At 41.0% G+C, this 25,185-nt stretch overlaps 3 protein-coding genes across 3 annotated transcripts; all 3 read right to left on the bottom strand.

Annotated features, from left to right (window-relative positions):
• Positions 1–5,601: 5,601 nt before the first annotated feature.
• LOC125884351 (signal-regulatory protein beta-2-like) lies at positions 5,602–8,408 on the bottom strand. The gene is made up of 6 exons (XM_049569247.1): positions 8,315–8,408; positions 7,885–8,229; positions 6,965–7,300; positions 6,014–6,145; positions 5,893–5,924; positions 5,602–5,775 (listed from the first exon to the last, which is right to left on the bottom strand). Exons 1-6 carry the CDS (start codon positions 8,352–8,354, stop codon positions 5,602–5,604), a joined length of 1,059 nt encoding a protein of 352 aa, XP_049425204.1. The 5' UTR covers positions 8,355–8,408.
• Positions 8,409–13,605: 5,197 nt separating this feature from the next.
• LOC125883339 (uncharacterized) lies at positions 13,606–15,747 on the bottom strand. Its single transcript, XM_049567532.1, has 5 exons — positions 15,644–15,747; positions 14,806–15,516; positions 14,573–14,698; positions 14,446–14,489; positions 13,606–14,334 (listed from the first exon to the last, which is right to left on the bottom strand). The coding sequence occupies exons 1-5, from the start codon at positions 15,696–15,698 to the stop codon at positions 14,215–14,217; spliced, it is 1,056 nt and encodes a 351-aa protein (XP_049423489.1). The 5' UTR covers positions 15,699–15,747; the 3' UTR covers positions 13,606–14,214.
• Positions 15,748–21,188: 5,441 nt separating this feature from the next.
• On the bottom strand, positions 21,189–22,980 carry LOC125883346 (uncharacterized). The gene is made up of 5 exons (XM_049567542.1): positions 22,917–22,980; positions 22,100–22,798; positions 21,889–22,023; positions 21,771–21,802; positions 21,189–21,631 (listed from the first exon to the last, which is right to left on the bottom strand). Exons 1-5 carry the CDS (start codon positions 22,972–22,974, stop codon positions 21,512–21,514), a joined length of 1,044 nt encoding a protein of 347 aa, XP_049423499.1. The 5' UTR covers positions 22,975–22,980; the 3' UTR covers positions 21,189–21,511.
• Positions 22,981–25,185: the final 2,205 nt, after the last annotated feature.

The following is a 25,185-nucleotide window of genomic DNA, read 5'->3' as shown; positions in this document are numbered from 1 at the left end:
CTCCTCCTGCTGTGGAAGGGCGCCTTGTTCTTTTTAAACCAAAAAGGTTCCGCCAATATGACTACCCTACGCGGGGGAAAATTGGGCACCTCGGATCAACTCGTCAATCCGGCTCTGTGTGTCTAAACGCTCGCAGCTTGCCTGCAAAATTGCCCAACATTCGCCGAAAATCTGGCAGTGTAGCAGGGGCTATAGAGACAGACAACCATTCACACCTACGGGCAATTTAGAGTCGCCAATTAACCCGCATGTCTTTGGACTGTGAAAAACTCCAAACTGCACACAGAAGGGCTCCCTCCTGGGATTGAAACCTCTTGCTGTGAGGCAACAGTGCTAACCACTACATCACCGTGCTGCCCCTCAAAATACAGTTTTGGGTTAAATTAAATACAAACTGTGACGTTTCTACATCCCAAAACATGGTTTTTCTAACCCTAACCAATAAAGTAGTTTTGTTGCCCCAAAATAACTGCGACTGACAATTTTTACCATGTGGTACAATGATTTTCACACTGCAGACAGTTGTGTTTCCCATATACATAGGTGTGTCCCACAAAGATGGCGAAAGGTGCCTTTTCCACAGGTATCACACACTGAAGGTATAAGAAAGTATCTGTATTTGACAACCAGGGAACGTTGAAAATGCGTCCCAGGTTATCAAATACTAATGCAATGACACGGACAGTGTTGTGCTAGTTACTGAAAAATAGTAAAAGTAATGCGTTACTGAGAAAAGTAACTTTTTAGTTACTCTGCAGTTAGGAATACTGCATGCTGTGCGCCGTTTTAAAACCTGGACAAAAATAATGGTTTTAATAACGCGTTACTGCCCAACACTGGATACGGATGCTTTCGGTTGGTGGTTTGGGTGATTACCAACCCAAAAGCGTTGACCCTAAAGGAGCCCACTTGCACGCCTCACACCCCAATAAAAAGGCATTCTGAGTACACAAAACGGTACAGTAAAATCAACAGTTTCAACAGTATTTTTCATTTCATACTTGAAATTAAACAATATATGAACTGTTACCAGTTTACAGTATACTTAACAGAAAGTATATTGTAAAAACTATTAACAAATTGACATAACAAATTCACATAATAAGTAAAATCTAACCCAACAATGATAATTCAACAATAAATTTTGAATTGGAATCAATATTTGCCTTCTTAACTCAGGTGAGACTCAGCTGCCAGACATGTGTCTATTATCCTTTTCAGAGTGACTGAGATTGTCATAACAATGAGAACAGATGGTCCACATTAACAGTCCACCTTAAGCAAGCCTGCTCAGGCTTAAAAGGAAGACTAACTTACTCACTAACTTTGGGGCTAACCCACTTCACTGTAATCAGCAGGTGGTAAGGAGGACATGGGAGCTTGGCTTGGGTCTTGACAAGTTGTGGCAGTTCTCCACAGACTAACACCCTAAACTGGACACACATTGCACCGCTATTTTTAACTTACTCTCGTCTCTGATAACTGCAGCCTCACTGACACCATCATCCCACATACACTCTCTGTCTGTCTGTCTAAGGGCCCCTCATAGAGGGTTTTTGGGGCAGCAGAGGTGCACTGTGTTGTACCTCTCTGGGAGGTTTATATTTGTCACTGGAAAATGTGTTAATATGAGTGGCCATCAGGGGGCCCTTCTTTTTTGGGGCCCCCAAACATTTCCTTGATTTGCCTTTCCTGATACTGCGCCCCTGAACCCAAAGCATCAGTGTTTGACAACCCGGGAATGACCCTCAGCACCTTTCTCCAGAGTTACACACAGCACCTTTTCATGGTCACACACAACTAACAAAAGACAATAACAGTTGTGCAAAGCATGCAGGGTTTGAAACATGAAAATGTGTTCCCGTGGATGTATATCTACAGTCAGAAGGGAATTATTTGTGGGATTTGACAATGCATGCAGCCTGAAAATCTGGCTTTATCCCGAGTCGTATGGCTTCCTTGATGATTAAAAAACACAGAGAAGATTCTGAGAGGCTGCCAGATGACAGTGAAGGACGTATGCACCACTTGAGTAAGACAGTGAATTACTCAGAGGGGAGCACTACATAAGATGATTCTCTCCTCTCTTACTTCCCTATTGCATACAATACAACTTTGACCATTTGGCCTTTTCCTGGTGAGTTTATCTGTATTTAAGACATGACCCCAATTTTCCACAGCTGCCCTTTTAAAATGACTTCTTATTTGTTTGTCGTAGTTTCTGTCTGAGCAGCTGTACGCTGTGGTCTGGCGGCCACAGGCCAGTCTTCCTGTGTTTAACTAGGACTTAAGTTTCCACCAGCGGAAACCTGTTCACAGTAGTTCGCACCTTATTCACCACAGGAGTCAGAACAGAAGTCTACAGCACAGAGCTGGCTAGTGTAAAGGTTGCACCCTCCGCTCACATTTCTGGTTAGAGGAGGTATTAATAGATCAGGGGGGATTTTTGAGCATGTCTATGCCGATGTTGTTTATTACAGCTTTTTCTTTGGGTACACACAGAGACTTTGAAGACTAAAACCGCACGTTTGACAACAACACTTGCTGTTGATTACTTTGTGCTGTAAGTTTAGCCTTTTCTGTTTCATGTGATTTGTGGAGCCTCCAGCGTAAGCGTGTGTGTGAATCTTTTTGTTCTGCAACTCCTCACTTTATTATGTTAGCATGAATAGCAACTATTTACTAAAACCTTCAACATCCAGGGCCATTCATGCCACCTGATGATGCCATCATCAAATGCCATGTATGGCAGGTAAGAAGTGCCCACTGTGACAATATACATCTCTTTGTTTTGTGGTGCAACTGTACTTTCATATGATGGAAGTGAATAGAATTTGTTTGCGTTGCTAAAAGCTTTGAAAAATTACTTTTGTTGTTCCATAGATCTAGCTGTGAACACTTTTTTTATTCTAAGCTTTTACACTAAAGAGATAGCCCCAAACAGGGAGGTCTGTGAATTATTTTAGGTGACCACAGTTTTGTTTTTGGAAAGACATTTTTGGCATATTAAACCAAAACCAGACACTAACAAGTTTATGTGAGAATCAGTAGCGGCTCATGGTGAAATTGGGTGGGAGGGCTAACGCATTAGACCTGTGGCCTATACTGATCAGTAGTTCAGCTGCAGTAACAGTAATATCACACCAAGATACAGTACCAGGTTACAGCAACAATGCACTACAGCAAAACTAGAGAATTAAAGTTCTCTCTCTCTCTCTCTCTCTCTCTCTCTCTCTCTCTCTCTCCACCACCTCGTTCAGTATGATGCTAACACAGTTCGCAAGACTCAGCAGACACTCTCCCACTACAGTAACAGCGGGCAGGCCCTCACTGTACTTCCACGCATTGGCCAAAAGTCAGTGGCCTGGGCTGAATTAATTTAGCCCAACGGGACATTAAATCAAGGGGGCTTGTCATGACACCTGTCACTCACGATGTGACAACAATGATTGGAAGCTGATTCTAGGAGCATGGGCTGTAAAAAATCAGCCCATTTTGGTAAATCCTGCATTTTTGTGACTATTTTAGTGCTGTTGCTGCTATAGGTTCCACCAAAAACAATCAGTTCTAAGGTTCAATAACTCATATTTTAATATTTTCTTTAATTTAATAATTTTCTCATCTTTATTGGAGAAGATAGGTAGGGGTCAGCCCTGCTAGCCCATTTATACCAGCTGTCTCTGGTGAGAATAGTTTCCGGTAATTTTGGTAGAATGGACCTTTAAAACCAACCAGGTGTCTTAGTTACTGCTTGCTTTGTCAGACCACGCCTTTGCTAACCATAAATTAACCTTTAAGGAACACTTTACTGCAAAGGTTAAACTCTTTTCCCATCTATTAGTCATAAGAGTATAAGTCTATGACATCCACAGTACTGGTTTATTATGTCTTGCATCAAAGTGATGCTTTTCTGATTTTCAGCCAGCTCTGTGTCACTGCGGTGTAGGGAGTGTGTGCAGATGAACAGTGTTAAGTTGCCCCCTGTGCCACTAGCTCCCTCCCATGATACAAAATGATGCATTTTGCATCACCCAGTAGCCTTTTGCTTACAGCTTGGGGGTGGGGGGGGCTAACACCATTCCATCTTCCCACACTACCCTCACCGCAGTGACACAAAGCTGCAACGTTTTCCCTTGAACTTCTGACTTTTACAACAATTCAAACAACTTGACCCAGCAGCTGTCTTGATGCAACAGTCATTATATGCATGCAAGACTGCTAACAAGGCAGAACTGGCCAAAGTACACTAATTACAGGTTTCAACACTGATGCCCGTGGGTCGATAACTGGTAGCCTAGTAACCAGTCAAATCTGTGAGCTCACATTCCATTTGCTCTGGCAGATTCGTCTGGTCTCTCTCCAGACTTCCAGCTCACCTGGCACGCTTTAGGCAAATCACAACCATTTAGTTTAAATGGTTAACCATCTAGTTTAGGGGCGTGTTTGAGATGATGACCAACAGCTTACGTAGCTTTTGCGCGTCATACTTGATGCTTGATGGCGTCTTTTTTGGCGTAAACCTACCTTGGTAAAGAGAAGTGCTGTACCATTTTGGAAAACGGCCAAGATGGCTGCAGCTGATGTGGAACTTTTTGTTGAAGTGCTATTTTTAAATTCTAATGGCAAAAATGTTAACACTTGTTTGCAGACATATTGATGCTGCACCATCACAACCGATCTCTGCAGGCTGTAGCCTGTTAACATTTGTCTGTCGCTCAGCACAATGTGACATTTCGTTGCTCTGATTGGTTGTAGGTCTATACAGTTGGATTCAGGGCCATTTTAATCTACAACTGATGAAAACACCCCTTGGAAAGAAAAAAAAGAAAAAAAGAAAAGTGGACTTTCCTCTCAAATCAAATGAGTCAATGTCCAGTCACTCAAAAACTAGCCAATATGGTTAAGCTGAATTATCGAATGAAGCGAGTTTTCAGTACAGATAATATACGTTTTAAGAGTACGAGTATTTGAGTAAAATGCGTCAATATCCGTACTCGTGATGAAGGAAAATCCTCATTTGGGTAGGTATATTCAGACTTCTAGTCTTGTTATCAAAAATAACCTCAAGCTCAATTCCGAGGCTGTTCTGTAAATTGTTTTCTAATAAATAATAAATATAGCATCTTCTTATCAACCCCTATCAATTTCAGGCTTGAAATAACAACTTCTGGTTAAACCCCACCCATTTTCAGTGTAAGCTCCACCCACTCACACCCCATTTATCCTAATATAGATATGAATACAGGTAATTTAGTTGGTTGAACTAAATGCAGATACTGGTGCGCTCACCTGTCCCTACAAGCCAAATATGACTGCCATACATGTACAAGCACCTAATTTTACCACAGGCCACTAACAGACTAGAGCCTGTATCAACACTTGATCGTCAACCTTTGACAGCTTGATTTGTGATGTGGCCTAACACAGTAGTTCACTATTTGATGAAACCACAGAAAAATGACAAGTAAAAAAACAAAAGCAGGTACAATAGAAATGAAACAAATCATGTGTTATTTAGAAACAGTAATATCATACATCATGATGCCAGACAAATTCAGACTCAGTAATGCATACATTTGATAGCAAGGCATTCCAACTCCATCAGCCTTCAATCTCCCTGGTGTGTCTGCCCTGCCCAGATGAAACTTCTCGGTTCTGGTGACAGTATTTGATGTCAGAATAAACCACAGAGTCTCCACTGTATTTCTCTGTAGCTCGTTTTGGGTGGAGGCTTCTTGGGGCAGAACGCACAGCTGCATAGGTAACTGCATCACTCTGTGAGGAATGAAAATGAAGAGTTCTGAAGGCTAGACACAGAAAGATGTGCAAATCAAACAGAAAGGTCATATACAGCTGACAAATGACACTGTTGGTACTGAGACAAATTCTTACCTGATTGCCCTCAGATGATACATCGATTGCCTCTGAGGAAACAAGGATAAGTCAGTTGTGGTTACTGCATAAGGATCTGATTGTGCTGCAGATATACAGCTGTTAATATGACTTTAAATACCTGGGGAATCTCTCTTCTGTCTCTTGCAAAGTGTCCATATAAGAACGAGTGTTACAGTCCCAAAAATGATGTTCGACAACATAAGTGCAATAATGGTTGGACTCAGTTCAGCTGGTCTGGTGACAGCAGCGTCTGCGATGAACAGAAGCAAACAAACAGTGCGTCATTTTGATTTTTAATACAAAAAAAGTGCAGTGCAATGTCCTCCATTTTTATAAACAGAGGTCAGGCATCACATATTCACACTGCACTACAAATGCCAGTAGTATGGCAAGGCGCTAGGCATGAATTTTGCGCTGAGCACTATTGGTTAGGCTTTTATTATCTCTCACCGCAAAGAGTTGTAAAATGTTCAACTTTGGGTAAAATTGCTTTTCACTGACAAATACGTTAATATACTGTATATATATTTTGTTTCCTCTCATGAACACACACAGGCTGGCGGGTCTGTCCTCTCTCCCTGCATGCCTCAGCCTTCCCCTCATCCAGGGTAAGTTCTCTACCTTGTGCCGTTATGTTTGCTTTTGTGGATATACTGTATCATAACAACCAGATGCAAAGTGTCTCCAAAGCGCTCTCAAACGCTCCCAGCTGGGTGTTTCCTGAGGAGCGCCTGGCATTTTCAGCTGGAAAAAAATGCTTTGGTGGACACAGGGCCTTATGTATTCTCTGCTTTGGACGTGACAAGTGATTGGACCAAACTGGGCCGAGTGAATTCCAGTTTGGGCCACTTACTGTTGACAATATCATGCAGTACTTGATATTTAGAGGGTAAGTTCACCCAAAGCTCACACACACACATTTTTCCTGCATTAAGATTGTATCTGGCAACAGCTCTAAGGACAGTAAAAGTGTGTATCAATTTGTTTGTGGGGCTCAAGGCACTGTAAACACAATTTCGTTACTGCAAAATCAACACTTGTAAATTTGTATTTATCATTTCTGGCTTACTGTAAATATAAATCCTGGTCCCGTTCCCAAACAGTGTCCATCCACATGAAGTCACAACACAGTAGTAGGTTCCAGCATCATCAGAGCTGAGGTTCCCCATGTGAAGGTTGTACACACAGGTAGAGTCTCCACTCCCTGTCTTCTGGCAGATCTTATTCCCAGAGGAGTAAATCATTTGTGGAGCAGAATGATGAGAGTTTTTCAGCCACATGACAGCAGTGTGTTCTGCTGCGCAGTGGCCTGTATGTACAGAACAGCTGAGAGTCACTGAGTTTCCTGGCTGGACTGATTTAGACTCCGACTGCTGGATTGAAGAGTCACTGATTATGTTCACACCTTGGGAGAGAAATCAAGGGACATTATGTTTACATTCAGCTGAAATGACCTTGAGCAATAAGATAGCTTTGACAACCTAATCGCCAGAAAAAATGTAGCCAAACATGGATAGGTTACATGTGTACATTATTATGAAGTTTAGGCACAAGAACCACTTGCTTATGGTTCGGAAAACATTGTATTTTGGCTTGAAATACCCACTAAAAGACAACTGCTTTTTGTGCCACTGTTTCATCAGGAAACACAGCAATGTCCAGTAAAAAACAACTGCTTTTCATGGCACTATCCCAGATGGAAGAACAGCGACAGGTCCCTAACAAACGCCCACGTTCAGGGTCTAAGAAGCAGCTGGAAAAACACAACCAGCTTTGATTGTTGGTCTTGAAAAATGGTCACCAGTGGCCTGCGGCTTGGCAAGTGTCTTGCCATCTGACCCCAAATATACTATGTCACTTTAGAAACATTGATATGATATGTATGAAATGTACAAATGTAATGTGTCTGTGGTTTACCATAATGTACAATGCCAACATTTTCTTCTGGCGACGAGGTTGTTATTATAATTAACTACAGAAAATAAATACCTTTCAGCATCAGAAAGGTCCCTGATCCAAACTGAATTTTGTTTAAGTGCATGACTCCACAGAAGTATGTTCCAGTGTCTTCCCATGTTGTTTCAGATATGCTCAGATGACTGTTGATTTTGTCAAATTTGACTGAATAATGGTGATGAGAGTCATCAGCAAATACACTCCGATTAAAGAAAAAATTGAATGCTGCCACAAGCTGTAGTCCTTTCCCTGTGGTGAATTTGTACCACACCCTTTTTTTCAGCTCACTTCTTATGTGACATTCAATGGTAGCCGAGTCTCCGAGCTTCACTGTTTGGAAACGAACAGGCTGAGAGATTTCACTTAACTGTGCCGCGCCTGAAATACACAAACACAATATAATCAGCTTCTCTGTGTGATTACGCTAATGAAAATGTTTTATAAGTGGATGTTTGCTACTTACACAGAGACCAGAGCAGGGAAACATTCACAAAGAACAGCATCTTGTCTGCTTCACTGATCCGGCTTCTTCTCCACAGCTGTTCTGACTTACTGAAGCAACAGTAGACTAAAGAGATTCACCCCTTGTCCTACATTCGGCCACATATGCCAGGTCTTGCAGAACACAATTGGCTGGTTCACACTAAAGCAAAAAACCCCTTCATCCTGGCCTGTTTTTACATCAGTGTCAGCAGAGTTTAAAATAGTTTGATGATTTGTTGTCACACTATGCTTGTTCTGTGTAAAGAGACAACAAGTCATGACCCCATTGATATTACATGGCAACACACAGGTAAACCACAATGAGGGTGGCAAAATGGAAACTGCAATTTAGATGCAAACTTTCCAGAAGAATGTTCAAACAAGTTTTTGTTTTTGTTGAATTATCAAAGGGACAGATGACTTCAGACTGAATGTGTGTTTAAATGCAAAAGGCTGGTAAGAGAGAAAATGTGGGTATTGGTAATGGATCAAAAAAAAAACAAAAAAACATATATATATATATATATATATATATATATATATATATATGTATATACACTAGCACTTGGTTGCACTGACCTATATGAGGTGAGCCATCTGGAGAAATAGAATACTGTAGATAATAAAACTACAATTAGTGCAAGAAAGTTTTACCGTATGTCACCGCCAACCAATCAAGTTTCAGTTTTCATCTGTGTCTGTCCAGACTCACATGGGGCCATAACAGTGCTTCTAAATATGGATGTTGCTGCAGAAAAGCTACAAATTCTAGGACATGGATGCTTTACACAAATCAGATGATCTATACAATCAGCAAAGTTCCAAGATGGACACCTGAGTTATGTGTTGCAAATTCAGTATCTGACCAAATGTCTCCCCTGCTAAACCTGAGGAATGGTGGTGAAGACAACTGTTTTTGCAGAACATTATGATGTCACAGTGAAGTTGACCTTTGACCTTTTGAATGTAAAATATCATCACTTCATCATCTTGTCCTGTTAGACATTAGTGTGAAATTTTGTCATGATTAGCGAATGAATTCTTGAGTTATGGCCAAAAACGTGATTGAGGTCACAATGACCTTTGAGCACCAAAATCTAATCAGTTCATCCTTGCATTCAAGTGGATGTTTGCGCCAAATTGGAGAAAATTCCCTCAAGGCGTTGTTGAGATATTACATTCACAAGAATGAGATGGATCAGGTCACAGTAACCTCTGACCACCAAGTTTCAATCAGTTCATCCTTGAGTTCAGGTGGACGTTTGTGCCAAATTTGAAGAAGTTCTCCCTAGGCCTTCTTGAGATAACATGTTCACCAGAATGAGATGGATGGATGGATGGTCAGACAACCCAAAAATATAGTGTCTCTATAGCCGCAGCTGTCGCTGGTATGGGTGGGAAGAAAAGTAAAAAAGTACATAGTTCCACTTACACCTGCAACATGGACACTATTTATGGACAGACATGCTTTTGCTAAATTTTTAAATTAATTTGTTTTTTAATCTTGTGAGCATCACTTACCAAATTCTGATTACTCTGATTAGAGGCAGAAATCTCAAAGACGAATATTACACAGCTGGTAAAAATACATTCATCCACATGGCTGGATCTTATTAGAGGTCAACAAGAAAAGCCAGTGGCTCTGGATTAACAGGGAAACCCCCACTTGGGCCACAAAATGACAGCATCGGCAGCAGGACTGGGGGGCACCTGGCACGCCAGATGTTGCTCATGAGCTCTCTGGAGATATAGTGGGCCTATCATTGAAACACCAGGGAAGGAGGGTACCCAGCTGATGACCCTAAAATGTCCTCAGATGCATATTTTAGTGTGCTGCTTGGTTGTAATACGAGAGTGTGTAAACAGGAAGTTGATGCCATACTGTTCCCTGTATTGTTAAAACACAGGTGGAATGATGAAACAGAAAAACAAAGCAGTGTTGATAAAATATAAACCAAGATTGCATTCCTCAGTTGCCTATAGCTCACCTCAAATGTTTTCAAGAACAAATTGTAGCTTACTCTTTCTGGGGTTTCCTAGTGTAGTGGTTGGAGCATTCATCTTATCACCCCTGCGGAAGGTCCAGGGTTGAAATCCCACTGGGGTCGACATCAGCAAAGGCATGTGGTCACAAGAGGTTCCCACCACCAAATCAAACGGGATCAGATTCCTTGAGGAGGCTTCAGGGTAAGAGAGTAACTCCAGAATCTGAGCCAAGTCCTCAATGGTGCATCTCAAGTCTCAACTTGCAGCACATCACCCACTAGGATTAGGGTTTATTGGTCTGGTTTGGTGCAAGACATTCTGGTAGCCTGAGCAAAAGCAAGTGCCACAGCCCTTTTTCTCTTTTCTCTCTGGTCACATAGTTCCAATTCCAAAAGCATTTTCCACCTCTTTCTACTGCAAAAACAGCCTCATTTTGTAAAAGACCATCTTTCAGTAGTGAAAACGTGTTTTAAGGAAGTTTTTTAGAAATATAGTAATCTGCTTTCTTATTTAGAATAAGCTGAGAAGTTTGTACTTAACTTGATTGGGTTTTTACACTTAGGCACACGAGAAACAACATGTTAATCAGTGAACTTTGGAAGTTCTGGCTGGGTTTTTACTGCCACACACCGTACAAGTTTTTGTTCAGACGGGAGAAATGACTTCCACTGAAAACTGTTCACAGTGAGAGGACCATTCTCATGAAGTTTGTCTTAATCAATACTTTGAATTTTTTCAGGTGTGTCTCAAAACATCCACATACCCTTTTGTACATTGAAACAGTTATTATATTACTGTATTGAGTCCCCTACACTCTGCAATGTCTGTGTAAAAAAGTGACTTCCTCCCAGATGCTTTCTGGAAATGATCTGAGACACTCATACCTAGAAACCTCAAAGCAGAAAGAGAATTGTACAATGGTATATCTCTCAATATGATTTCACTGATCATACAACCAAAAAAATTTGTAAAGGACACCCACTGAGCTCCATTTCTTTTCATTAGTTCATATTTAGTTCACCACACTTGAAAATAACCTTTTGTGGTTTGCACACACATGCACATCAAGTTAGAAGTGTCACACTAGCTCAGCACAGAGCATCACTAAATTTTAGCCAGCAATACTGGTTTACACACACAATGATTTCATTTTTGCACTTTCATATACAACTAGTCCATGGTAGCTTGTCACCTTCTACTTATGCCAATCCTCAATGCCTATGTGCAGTTTCACATAGATTGCCCACGTCAGTGAGTAGAAGAACGTGGGACAGACAGAATGACTGACTGACAGAATGACACACTGACAGTTTCTGTGATTATGTACAGCATACCATACCATGACTTAGTCATACCAAAAATGAGAAAAAAACAACATTCAGCCACAGGGGGAGCCACAGCGATCGGTCGCATTTTAGCTATTTTTAAGCATTTTTCTGTTGTTATAGCACCACCCAGTTAATCAATTAGAGTTAAATTTCTCCAGTCACCTTGAGGCGTCCTGTTCTACATATCTACCACGTTTAGTAAAAATCAATATGGCGGTTAGGCCTAGATAAGTAATTAGCTCTCTAGCGCCCCCATTTTGTTTGATGGGGTCAATAACGGAGGGGTCCCCTCAGATTATGTGTGGTCATATGCCTACAAAGCTGCGTGGTGATCGGTGAAACCCTTGAGATGTTACACACCTTTATGTGATGAGCCACGCCCTCCGCAATATTCATTGCCTTATAGAAGCTCAGTTTTAGTAAGTTTTCCAACTTTTGCCAAGAGGGAACTTTAGATATTGGTCCCTAGATTATGTTCACCGAGTTTCATGCAGATCGGTCAAACTTCCTAGAAAGACATCGATTTTAAGTGTTTCTCAAAAAATTCAAAATGGCGGAAAATCTATATAACCGGAAGTTATGGGTTCTTGAGGCAAATTTGTTCCTCATGAGGAGAGGCATCTCTGTGCAAAGTTTCATGTCTCTACGACATACGGGGCATGAGATATGGCCATTCAAAGTTTGCAATTTCAATCTGTTGCTATAGCGCCCCCCTTTGGCCAATTGATGTAATATTGCTCCATTCACATCCTCCCATGACCCTCTACCACTGTGCCAAATTTCACATGGACTGACCAAGTCAGTGAGGAGAAAAACGTGGAACAGACACACAGACAGAGTTTTTGTTATTATAGTAAGACTGTGGAAGCCATCAGTACAGTAGCTATGATGGCACCAGACACAAGGAAGCCTATTGCAACCTGTTGTCACAGAGATAGTAGGAATTAGTTTGTTTTATTATGTTGTCTGTAGAAAAGCCTGTTTAATCAGATCACTGCATGATGAGGCTTTACATTATTCATACTGAGATAAAAATATATTTACGATATGTCTGCATTACACTTTTAGAGTAACAATTATGTGGTCCCGTCTAATTAAATGAACATTAAGTAGGATTTAATGGCATCTAGTGGTGAGGATTGCCGATTGCAACCAGCTGAAACTTTTCCCATGTGCCATTCCTGAATTCCCGGTTAGGATTCCTTCAGTGCTTATTGTTCAGGAGGTTTTTACTGAGAGTCAAGTTATCTGCAGGGATCCCTTCCTCTCCAAAACGAACAGACCCGGTGATTTAAATAGGTTAAAACAACTGAATAAAGCAGTTTCACATTACAAACAAGTGTGTCTCCAATACTGGTTGGCATGTCGGAAAGGCCGCTAGCTCAGCACCCGCTAAGCTGTGATCACCTTTTTTCATTGATAATTTTAAAGATGTCAAGGAGTGTTTTTATGGGGAGCTGAATTATCCGCAGAGGTGTTTTCCTCTCCAAAACAAACTAATCGGGTGATTTGAACTGGTAAAAAAAAAAAAACCCTGAATGAGGCAGTTTCAAATTAAAAATCGGTGTTTTTCTGATACTATTTGGTTGCTCATAGAAGAGTTGCTTATTACAGTGGCCGACACAAAAATTGAGTTTTTTGAACCAGGGAACACTGTGCTCTCCTTCATCACAGCTCCCAGTGTGTACTGCAGTTTGGAGTTACAGAGCCTCCTGCTGGATGGTCGCAGATGCTGAATGATGGACCAAATCTGGGACGTTTAAACCTGAACCCTTCCTACTCACCTAAGTGCCTTCTGCAAATTCAAAAGCTATTTGTATAGTAGTAAGTGACTGTCAGCTTCATATTCCTTAAAGAAATGGCACAAAGGCAACATTTGTACTTTGCCACATGGGTAATTTTAATCAGATGCAAAAAAAGGCAAACTGCAATCAGCTGCAAAATTTTATGGGTGAGTTTGTGCTGTAATATCATGCGCAATATCTACTGTGAATTGGACCTTGAGATAGTGCAAAGAGCGGTTGCAAATGATCCAAAATTCATGGTGCTAACAATGGCCGCAATACATTCTTTGTGAATTTGCCCCTCTCTGCACTAGATTTCATTGCTGGTGGCAAGATCCTCCTTCTCCTGTTGGATTCAGATGATTTTGAACATAACGAAACCTGAGTGGAAATGCCAAAAGATTTTAAAAATCTATCACAAAAAAGTTTTTAGGGTAGTTTTAATAGTAAATGCGACGAAGTACACTGAAAACAGATTGAGCAAATAAGACACAGGCCTACCGTCATTGCATAGGTCACTGCAAGCTCTCTTTACCATCTCTGGATGGCTTTTACCATGCTAGGGCTGTTACCAGAGTTCTTCTAAGAGCACATACACAGCTGTAATGTTAGTTGTTCAAGACTTTCTCTTTTCATTGTCCGGTGTGCTCTCCATTATTATACATCCATTGGTTTCCTTTGTTTAAACTTTGACTGGTGCGCTCTTCATTACATAATCCCGTTGCACTTCTTCTGTATAAGCCTTTATTTGTCTTGTTACACAGACAGAAAAACATATAGCTCTATTGCTTTATACTTGAATAAACACATTCAGACTTGCTGTTGTCCCTTTGTCTTCTAGATCTGTTGACCTCGTGTTGTCCTACAGCTGCGTAATGGATGCTTTCTTCACCTTGGTCACCCTGATAGTAAAATATAAACCACAATATAGTATTTGAGAGAAATCAAAACTATGTCCAAAAATATTGTGCTATGAAAATGGTAATACAATAGTTAATCTGAACAAAAACTACCTCTGCATTCACTGTGGAGGGAGCTGATACTCTTGCATGAGACTCTGAAAAAGAATGAAAAGTTCCCTTGTTATAATGCTGTGTAATGTGAGTACATGCTTTAAGTGACAAAGAATAGTTACAGTACCTGTGCATTTGCAGCTGTTTCTCTTGGTGATCATGCACAGTAAGAAAACCAGTAAAACACTCAGGATGGTGGTGAATGCCAAAGCTCCACTTAGGAAATACACTAAGACAATAGAGTCCGGCTCGTCTGTAAAGAGACATACACCACAAGACATTACAGAATTTAAGTGTCAATAGGTAGTAGCCTATTATACTGAAAAATTAATGAGTCAGCTTCAGCTAGAAGTTACTTACCCTCAAAGTCCAGCTTGGTCCCGTCTCCAAACAGTATGTATCCACATGAGGCAACAGCACAGTAGTAGGTCCCAGCATGAGAAAGATTCAGGCTCTTCATCGGCAGGTTGTAGACACAGGTGTGTGTTTGTGTGTCAGGTTTCCTCTCACACTGATCATTCCTGCCTCCATGGCTGTAAATGAGTCCTGGATGAGACTCTTCAGAGTTTTTGAACCAGTAAACACTGTGTTCTCCATCATCACAGCTCCCAGTGTGTACTGTACAGTTCAGAGTCACAGAGCCTCCTGGCCGGATGGTCTCAGACACTGACTGATGGACCAAAGCTGGGACATTCAAACCTGAACCCTTTACATTGAGAGAAGTACCTGCTGCAAATTCAAACTTGTATGAATAGCTACATGCGCAGTAGTAAGTAGCTGAGTCCGAAATTTGCAAATCTGTTATCTTCAAGTGATTTTTACCGATTTCAGTTTCCAGTGTGAAGCGTGGATTGTTCTTGAATTCATCGTGAAAAACTCCATTTCTTTCATACTTGTAGAAAGTAGAGATGAGCCTTGGTTTCTCCCCCAGAGTTTGCTTATACCAGTAAAACCTTGCTGCAACATCACCTTCATAGAAACATTGCAAAGTCAAGTCATCCCCAATTGTAGCTGATATAAAACCACTCTCTTGCTGAATAGATGAGGAGAATTTCACATCAGTTGTCTGAGCTGAGGTGATAGGACAGACAAAGCAAACACAAACACATGAAAAACATAAAGAAATATCAGAAGCAATGCCATGAGGAGTGGCCATACACTTAAAACTATTCAAATTACAGAGAAAAAGAAAACTCACCGGTTTTTCCAAAGCACAAACATGTCAGGTAGAAAACAAACTTTGGAGATGTCATCTTGTTCAAATTGTCGTACTGAATGAAAAGAATCTCAGTCCTTTCTTCGCTTTTCAGAGACAAGCCTGCCTTTGATTGGCTAACCAGAAGTGACACTGCCTCTTTTGAAAACCTGATCACATGCTCACTGCCACTGTAGGAAAACTGGTTTAACAGTCATGGTGTGTTTAGTTACAGTCTTAAGAAGTTAAGATGTTGATTCATAATTCAGTTTGAGGTTTCATGATAATGTTAATGATAACAATGTATGGTAGTACTCAGTTATGCCAAACCTTTGGCACTAAAAAAATAATTAAATGCATAATAATTCAGCAACTATCTGTCACATACACTAAGAATACAACAGAGTTAGGATTATTTGCCAGATTTTGTCGTTATTTAATAGTTAAAATAGATTTGCTTGATCACCAATATTTTGAGCAATTCTTTAATACTCAACAGTTTTTCCCATACTGTGGGCCATATAAACCAGGCTGTCATCAGTGCTGTTATAAAGGGTCAGAATATAAAATAAATGTAAAAACCTCATAGATATCAGTTATATTTTCCTTTATTTCTCTCCTTAAAAAGTGTAATTATTTTTGAGTTATTAATAGGACGCCTGATTAATATTCAGTTGTCATAGTTAAGTTCATATTACATGGAGGTGAATTAGAATTAAATAAGTTAAAATGCATAAATAAGTTATAGTTAAAAATATGTGCCTTAAAAGATATTTCATTGTTTCAGTGTTTTAAAAAGCTAAAAAGTAATTTTGGTTACCTTTGAGGAGTAATGACCCCAGAGAAAGTGGTATTTCCGGTTCACCTGGGGGAAAAGGAAGAAGAAGGAAGCGCGCTGCTGACGAGCAGAGAGGTCAATGGCAGCTATTCAGAACTGTGTGAGACTGGATACAGACTGTGTGATGTTTATCGCTTGTATCGCAGTTGCCAGTTACCTCGCGCTTAAGTGAGTGAGTCAGACTGTTTGCCGCAAGACCGAGTGTGGTTTCTTCGCTGCAAATTGAGTTAGCCAAGTTAGCTTAGACACCGCCATTGCGGGAGAGTCCCTACTGGCATTTTCCCCTGTATGTATGCTGGAGGAGATCGCAGGACCTGCGGAGCTTCAGTGGACATCGCGGGTGTGTGTCAGGTGTCGTGGATGGACTCCTCTTGCTGCTGGAGGCTGAGGACTGCGCTGCTCATCGCTGCTGTGCCGCAACAGTCAGAGAGACACACAAGGGATTTTCCTCGCGGTAGGAGTTATTCCCACTGGCCATACGGAAGTACTGATGCCCTGTTTCTTCATGAGCTCCAACTTTAATGCGTGCCAACGAAAAGAAATGCAAGCTTACTAAAAAAAAAAAACTATCCAGAGTGCACTCAAAAAGGTTGAACAGACTAAAGACCACTTGGGGTATTTTCTTTTATTATTTTCATTAGAGAGTTTCTGTGTTTTTGTGCGTTTGAAATGTGTTAATATATCTTTAATAAAATGGCAATATACTGTGTTTGTGTCATTTCATGATTTTTACATTAACAAGGTTATTCATATATTTCATGAATTCATTCATTTATTCATCTTCTAACCGCTTCATCCTCTTGAGGGTCGCGGGGGGGCTGGGGCCTACCATACCACCGTGCTACCCTCGTATATTTCATTTGCATTTTATTAAGAAAGAAACCTATGAGTAGGGGGTGGCACGGTGGTGTGGTGGTTAGCATTCTCGCCTCACAGCAAGAGGGTTGCCGGTTCGATCCCGGGTGTGGGAGCCTTTCTGTGCAGAGTTTGCATGTTCTCCGGGCACTCCGGCCTCCTCCCACAGTCCAAAGATTGGGGACTAGGTTAATTGGTGACTCTAAATTGTCCGTAGGTGTGAATGTGAGCGTGAATGGTTGTTTGTCTCTATGTGTCAGCCTCCTGTGATAGTCTGGCGACCTGTCCAGGGTGTACCCTGCCTCTCACCCGATGTCAGCTGGGATAGGCTCCAGCCCCCCGGCGACCCTCAAGAGGATGAAGCGGTTAGAAGATGAAGACCTATGAGTAGGCTTATTCTAATCAATAATTTGTGAAAGTGAGAGTCAAAGCTTAGCCTAGACAGTGTATTTGCATGGAGATGTCTGTTTCATCATATCATAACAGATTTGAGTTTAAAGGGGTTTAACACTTTATTTAGCAAAACATCAAGTAATTAAATACTTAATGAACAGGTGGTGAAAGGGTTACATAAATAAAAAGCATGCTTTGTAAATTATATGTTCTGGGCTGTGTTTTGTCAAAATATCCTAGTTAAGGTTCATTCTCACTGCCGCGATGCGGAAATGCAGGACGGATTTGCGGAATATTCGCGCAGTGCTTTTCCGCGTTTACACCATACACACAGGCGCGGTATGGATGCGCTGCAGAATTTCACATTGTTGTGTTCCAAGTCCGTGCAGTGTGAACGGGTGTGGGTGAACATGGACAAGAGTAGCAGCAGCGACGTTTAACAAGCGTCAACATCAACATTCTTTAGCACTTACCACTCTCACTGCAGCCACCAAGCTGGACAATGGACTGCCAGACGTTGTCCTTTAATTCATTGTTCATAAAATCATCCCGTCTTTTTTCAAAAAGGACGGGATGCTGTGAGATGAGGTTCATCAACCTTTCTCCCATACTGTCATGCCTGACTGGATTTTGGACTCTCCCGGGTCTGTGCGATGTCACTATAACCAAACAATTTCATTGGCCCAGCTGTGTAGTTCCGCCGGTGAATTCTGCAGGGGGTCAAAGTCTGGGCGGAAACTTTTTTCACTGCACGAAAGTTCTGCCCTGGTGTGCAAACTTCCATAAGAACCCATGAAATCAGCTTATGTATTTTTACGCGAGAATAATCCGCGCGGATATTCGTCCTCAATGTGAATGGACTTTTAGACTGTCAAAAGTGCATGTTGTTTGATGCAGATGCTAATTTTTGTTGTCCTTAACCTGCTGTTGATGTTAGAGGAAAAGTCAGAAAATCACTGAAGTCATACAGGATTCATCCTCTGGGCACCATGAAAATCTGTAGCAAAAGTCACAGCATTCCCTCTAATAGTTTTGGCGACATTTAACCCAAAACCACAAATATGAACCTCAGAGTGGCGCTGAAGAACACATCAAGGGATCGCAAAAGTCAGTATGATTCATCCTCTAGGTACTGTGAATGTCTGTACAAACCTTGATTATAATCCATCCAATAATGGCTGAGATACTTCAGTCTAGACCCAAGTGGTGAACCGACCAAACAACTGACAGTCTGACATGGCCATTCCCACAGCCATGCCACTAGCATGACATAGTGCTTATCGACACATGTAAGTTGGGGCGGTGCTTGTCCTGGGGTCCGTCCCAAGTCTCTTATTTTTATAGTGCTACTGCTAGCTCCTCGCTGAAACCAGAAGTCATTTGAGGTCCGCCATCTTCTAGGCTGTCCCAAGTCTCTTATTTGTGCAGCAAGGAGCTAGCGCTAGGAGCTAGCAGCAAGCTTTAAGCAGCTATGAACTAGGATGGTCGAAAGCTTCCTATCCGGAAGAGTTTTTCAGCTGAACGCCATGATGTATAAATACCCGCCCTCTACATCTGGCTCATTTGAATGAGATGGCAGAGAAACAGCGCAAATGTACCCGTTACATGCATTCTTTGCAACGAAACGCTGTAATTCACATTCCTACGTGACTACAAAGAGTAACGTTGATGATATTTCGTGCAAGACTGTCATGTTGTAATTAAGTTTATTTCATTCACAACCCGTTGCGTTGTTCAGCGGACTGTCGGTGATGTGTGGCTGTTAAATGTGCAGCTGCTCATGTCTTGAACCACATGTGTTGATATAACACCATGCACACACACACATACACACACACACACACACACACACACACACACACACACACACACCATGAATTGTCCTGCATGTCATGTGTGTGGAATAATGTTTAATAGCTTGTAGGTAATATTAATTAATATTATTACTTTCATTAATGTTGTTGTAAGCTACTGTCAGACAGCAGACTGTCTGTCTTGCATCTCTCTCTCTCTCTCTCTCTCTCTCTCTCTCTGTCTCATTGTGTCATTCGGATTACTGTTAATTTATTATGTTGATCTGTTCTGTACGACATCTATTGCACGTCTGTCCGTCCTGGAAGAGGGATCCCTCCTCAGTTGCTCTTCCTGAAGTTTCTACCGTTTTTTTCCCCGTTAAAGGGTTTTTTGGGGAGTTTTTCCTTATCCGCTGTGAGGGTCCTAAGGACAGAGGGATGTCGTATGCTGTAAAGCCCTGTGAGGCAAATTGTGATTTGTGATATTGGGCTTTATAAATAAAACTGATTGAGGCAGACTGACAGGTCTGATATGTCTTAGTCACTCAGCAGCTGACTTGTTGAATGATGGCGAGTGGAGTTAATAATAGTGATGATAATAATAATGATAATGATGCTCATCACAGTGACAGTGGCAGGGCTACAGACCGTTCTGTAATTGCACAGACTTCGACAAATGACTCAATAACAATGGCAATACATGAAAAAGTGTGTGACCAAAGTCATGACAGCAGGGGGTGGGGATTACTGTTTTGGTCAGGGAATATAATGAGACTTGGGATGTACCCATAGTAACGCCAGATGCTGGCTGCGTTATGGAGCAGATCCAGTGGTGCCGCCGTCATCAGGAATGGACGTCGCTTCGTGTGACGCTTCAGTGGAAAGGATGTCTCATGTCTCTTACACCGACAATGCTCGCTCATCGCTCCTAGCGCTAGCTCCTTGCATTTTTTCCTAGATGGGAGGGGCTAAACAGCTAGCAAAGTCGGCTAGGTAAGATATCTAGCAGTAATTTAAGAGACTTGAGACGGACCCCTGCTCTCAAGCAGGAAAAAAATGGCTGCTTGGTCACAGACTTCATAAAATTACAGCTGAACAGTACACAAAATGTGTATCCTATCCTAATACATTTAAGATAGTAACAGAATCTTGATTCTAGTTTGACTGTTTGATCTGAGTGTGCTGAGCCTGGTGCATTGCGCTGGACGTAGCGGAATGGATGCTGTTACAACTACTTAGAGCAGTGAAATGTGTGACATGTGACTTCTCAAATCTGGACCCTTGACACTCGTCATCAATCACTGTATCAAACCAGCCCGATATTAGGTAATGGAATGAATGGAAGGGGGACAAGACGCATCTGCCAGAACAAATGAAACATGAGCTTGCAGATTTGTCTGGTTTCCAAGCTATGAAAAACATAATAGAATTAAAAATCTGCTTTGACATAATTTGTGACCACTACAAAGGATAACTTTTGATGGACTTTATCTAATATGGGTAATGCTGTTATGTCCTCACAATGCAGAAATGTCCTCACTACAATTGTTTAAAACTGAAATTGGTCCTCACAAAGATAACAATATGAGCCCACACATGTTTTGTCAAAATGTCATATTACATGACATGTGTTTTATTATTATTCACACAAATTAACCTTGCAGCCAGTGGTTTGGAACAGTTAAGAATGAAATACAAAAAAGTACAAGAAGTATTTACAATATGATATTTAAGGTCCAAGTTTTCAAGGACTGGTTGCTTTGTACTTCAACGAGCTGAATGAAATTTCAAAGACAGAAATAACATCAGATGTTCCTAAATATGCATCCAGTACAGCTAAACATTAGCAAAACTTTAATCTTTTTACTCCAGACAAAAAATTGATATCTAAATCAATACACATGTGAATTAACTTTACACCTTCAAAGAGAGGCAACAGTTTTTTTTTTTATCTTACTCACACAGTACAAATGTAACATCCAACATCCTGTTTTATGGCTTTACACTGGAGTACACACATTCACTCTCTGTGTAGTTCCCCTGTCTTCTTGATCTGTTGGACGTGCTTTCCCTTAAAGCAGCATAGTGGAGATTGTCCGTATCTTGGTATCCCTGGTGAAGAAATATGTAACAATAGTGTAAGTTTTGTGCAGTAATTTTTAAGTTTATATACTTTATTAATCCCCGAGGGGAAATTAATTTTTTTTTTTAAGAAATATATTAAAATTGTAATAGGTCAAAACAAACTCACCTCTTCAGTTTCAGGAAATCTTGCTTGAGGCTCTGGTCAGAAAACAGAGGAAAAGGTCTTTAATTTAAAAACCATGCTTTCTAAATAGGAGCTGTAAGATAGGGACGACACTACACACCTGTGGACTGGTCGTTGTTTTTCTTGTTCGTCTTGTACAGTGAAAAAGCAAGTACAACAACCAGGATAGTGGCGAATGTCAAAGCTCCACTCAAGATATATACCAAGACAAGAAAGTCCACCTCATCTGTAGATACTAACATTAGGACATTTTTAGTTTTTTCATCAAATTCGATTTCAAAGAGACAATTGTTTGCTAGAAAGCTACTTACGTTCAAAGTCCAGCTTGGTCCCGTCTCCAAACAGTATGTGTCCACATGAGGCAACAGCACAGTAGTAGGTCCCAGCATGAGAAAGATTCAGGCTCTTCATCGGCAGGTTGTAGACACAGGTGTGTGTTTGTGTGTCAGGTTTCCTCTCACACTGATCATTCCTGCCTCCATGGCTGTAAATGAGTCCTGGATGAGACTCATCAGAATATTTGAACCAGTAAACACTGTGTCCTCCATCATCACAGCTCCCAGTGTGTACTGTACAGTTCAGAGTCACAGAGCCTCCTGGCCGGATGGTCTGAGATGCTGACTGATGGACCAAAGCTGGGTCTGAACCCTTAACATCAACAGTGGTGCCCTCTGCAAATATTATGATTATTGTAGAGCTACTTGCGCAATAGTAAGTAGCTGAGTCTGAAAACTGTAAATCTGAGATCTTCAAATTATTTTTACCATTTTCAGTATCCAGTGTGAAGCGTGGATTGTTCTTGAACTCATCATGAAAAATGCCAATACCTTGATGCTTATAGAAGTAACAGATGAGCCTCGGTTCCTGTCCAAGAGTTTGTTGGTACCAGTAAAGCACTGAATCTTGACCTTGATAGTAACACTGCAAAGCTACCTCGTCACCAACATTGGCTGATAAAAACCTTCTCTCTTTATGGATAGATGAAGCCAATTTCGGTTCAGTCATCTGAGCTGAAGTGAAATCAGAGATGAAACAAATGCACAATTATTTTCATGGAACAAAGTATAACCAACAAAAATAATTTTGAATGCATCAGGAGCGACCATACACTCTAAAAACACAACTCACCCGTTTTCCACAAGATCAAACATGTGAGATAGATCGCAAACACTGGAGATATCATCATGTCCAAACTGCCGTGTTGAATGACAAACATCTCAATGCTCTCTCCACTCTTAAGAGACAAGACTGTATTTGATTGGCCAATCAGAGCTGACACTTCACACCATGTCACCATATGGGAGACATGAACACAGGTTCACTGCCATCTACAGTGTCAATTTGTTTCTTGAAGAGAATCAAATGATGAGAGATACATGGAGAGCGTAACAGCTTCTCATGTTTGCTTTGTAATAAAAAATACTGAAAAATAAATGTTTTCTAGGCATGGTAATTTGCTTGATACTTGTTGGACACGAATTGAACTCTGTTTTTATGATTTTGATCAGTTTATCCGTATCTCTTCCTAAGATGAAGTCTGGTGAATTAAAACAGTAATCTGTGCCATTTTGAAGACAAAAGCTATCTTACATATAAATGATTCTTTTTAATTTTCTAAATGTTCATTATCTAGCATAATCAGGACACATTGACCTTTGGTGCTTGAGTGGTCTTTGTCTTAAAGAGAATGTATGGTATGTGACAGTGGAAACAACCATACATTCTGCACCAACGGGTTTCTGAGGGATATAGACAGGTCAAACTGTAACCGTAACAGTATTATTATGCCATTATAGAGCTGCTTTTGTTTGTTTGTTTGTTTTTGTATTTATTTTATTTTATTTTATTTTATTTTATTTTATTTTATTTATTTTCTTTTAAAAAATGACATCAACTGTCTGTGTAAAGAGTTAAAATTAGGGTGACCATATTTTGATTTCCAAAAAAGAGGACACTCGGCTGGCCACGACATAGTCTACTTAAATGATACTCGCAGTTTACTCAAAGGTGCCTTATAATTTTAATATATTTAATTTTAATATATTTAAAATGTATATGTATGGATAGAAAATTCAGTTATATTACAAAATAATATCTCTCAAAGACAGAAATTCAGGCCCCAGTAGGGGACACATACACACACTAGAGTGTGGTGATCTGAGCCCAGCGGTACCCGACGGGTCGGGCGGGTTTGGTCAAAAATGTAGCTATAAATTGTATTCGGGCTTGGGTTGGATTCGGTCAGCTTTCAGTGAAAATGTAGTGTAAAAATAAATAAAATCCTATTGTCTGTCCTGTTTATTGCTTGGGCACTGTTATTTACGTGACAACACCTGAACATAACACACACAGACACATTGGCTGTTTGTTTCTACCTCTCCCCTCGCTGGAAGCCTCGGACCTTCAGCCGTCTGCCTCCGCCTTGATTAAACACTGAAAATAAAATAAAAGAGAGAGACAGGTTTTTCCTATTTTATCTTATTTTGTTTTATGTCTCCCTCTTCTCTTGCTAGAAGCGTCGGACCTCCCGCCTCCTGCTCCCGTCTCAAACACGGAGGTCTCCCTCTCCGCAGCTGAGCACCCGCGGCGCACGCCCGGCCTGTTAAAAAGCCTGGAACCACTGTGTGACACAAACTCAGTGCTTTGCTCATTAAATAATGTCGGGTTCGGACAGAAATATGCTGCCCGTGCCGCACCACACACACACACACACACACACACACACACACACACACACACAAACACACGGAAAACCGGACATTATCATCAGTTTATAAACCCCCCCCCCCCGGACGCCCCGGACGGGACATGAAAAGTGGACATGTCCGGGCAAAAGAGGACGTTTGAAAGTTAAATGTTTTCACAAAGTCATTGGGACTAAAGTACAGTTCATATGTGGCTATGGTACAGTTCATGCCTAAAATAATACGTTAAATGTGTTTAAAAACAGACAACCCTATACATTCTTTTTTTATTTTATTGCATCTCAAATAGTAATACATTTTCATTGTACTTTACTTGTTACTGTGTTGATATAAACAGGATCTAAACAGGTCACTAGATGGTGTATTGAGCTGGGAGGATCCTAAAACCCCTCCGAGGCAAGTGTTGCAGAATAAATCCTGCAGCTGAGCTGAACTTAAGCTAAAGTTTTGTGGCTCTTTGTTTATACATACAGACATATAAGCAACATGTTTGCTACCGGCCCAGGTTACCGTCGGCCTGAGGCCAGCAACAATTGCGGGCTCGTCCGGGATTAGTACTTTTTCCAGATGACAGCTAGTCAACCCTAAATGAACCTGAAGTGAAGATCCTGGACCAACGTGTTTCAGTACCAATTCCAGAGTGTAAAGCTGACTCCCGTACAGGAACTGCAGAGGGAAATCCAGTGGCAGCT

This window comes from Epinephelus fuscoguttatus, linkage group LG23 (genome assembly GCF_011397635.1).
Source record: "Epinephelus fuscoguttatus linkage group LG23, E.fuscoguttatus.final_Chr_v1".
NCBI classification, from domain to species: domain Eukaryota; kingdom Metazoa; phylum Chordata; class Actinopteri; order Perciformes; family Serranidae; genus Epinephelus; species Epinephelus fuscoguttatus.
The sequence above is the reverse complement of the archived record's forward strand: the minus strand, read 5'-3'. Positions and strand labels throughout refer to the sequence as shown.

Bases quoted from the DNA above. Each gene is read 5' to 3' on its own strand.
- LOC125883346 (XM_049567542.1), bottom strand. From the start codon at position 22,974: ATGATGATATCTCCAGTGTTTGCGATCTATCTCACATGTTTGATCTTG. The intron at 22,799-22,916 runs GTGAGTTGTGTT...ATTTCACTTCAG, and splicing joins TTTGATCTTGTGGAAAACGG to CTCAGATGACTGAACCGAAA. The intron at 21,803-21,888 runs GTGTGTAGTGTC...TTTTCTGACCAG, and splicing joins AAACAACGACCAGTCCACAG to AGCCTCAAGCAAGATTTCCT.
- LOC125883339 (XM_049567532.1), bottom strand. From the start codon at position 15,698: ATGACATCTCCAAAGTTTGTTTTCTACCTGACATGTTTGTGCTTTGGA. The intron at 15,517-15,643 runs GTGAGTTTTCTT...CTATCACCTCAG, and splicing joins TTTGTGCTTTGGAAAAACCG to CTCAGACAACTGATGTGAAA. The intron at 14,699-14,805 runs GTAAGTAACTTC...GTCTCTTTACAG, and splicing joins GACCAAGCTGGACTTTGAGG to ACGAGCCGGACTCTATTGTC.
- LOC125884351 (XM_049569247.1), bottom strand. From the start codon at position 8,354: ATGCTGTTCTTTGTGAATGTTTCCCTGCTCTGGTCTCTGT. The intron at 8,230-8,314 runs GTAAGTAGCAAA...TGTGTATTTCAG, and splicing joins TTCCCTGCTCTGGTCTCTGT to GCGCGGCACAGTTAAGTGAA. The intron at 6,146-6,964 runs GTAAGCCAGAAA...TGTTCATCGCAG, and splicing joins GACCAGGATTTATATTTACA to ACGCTGCTGTCACCAGACCA.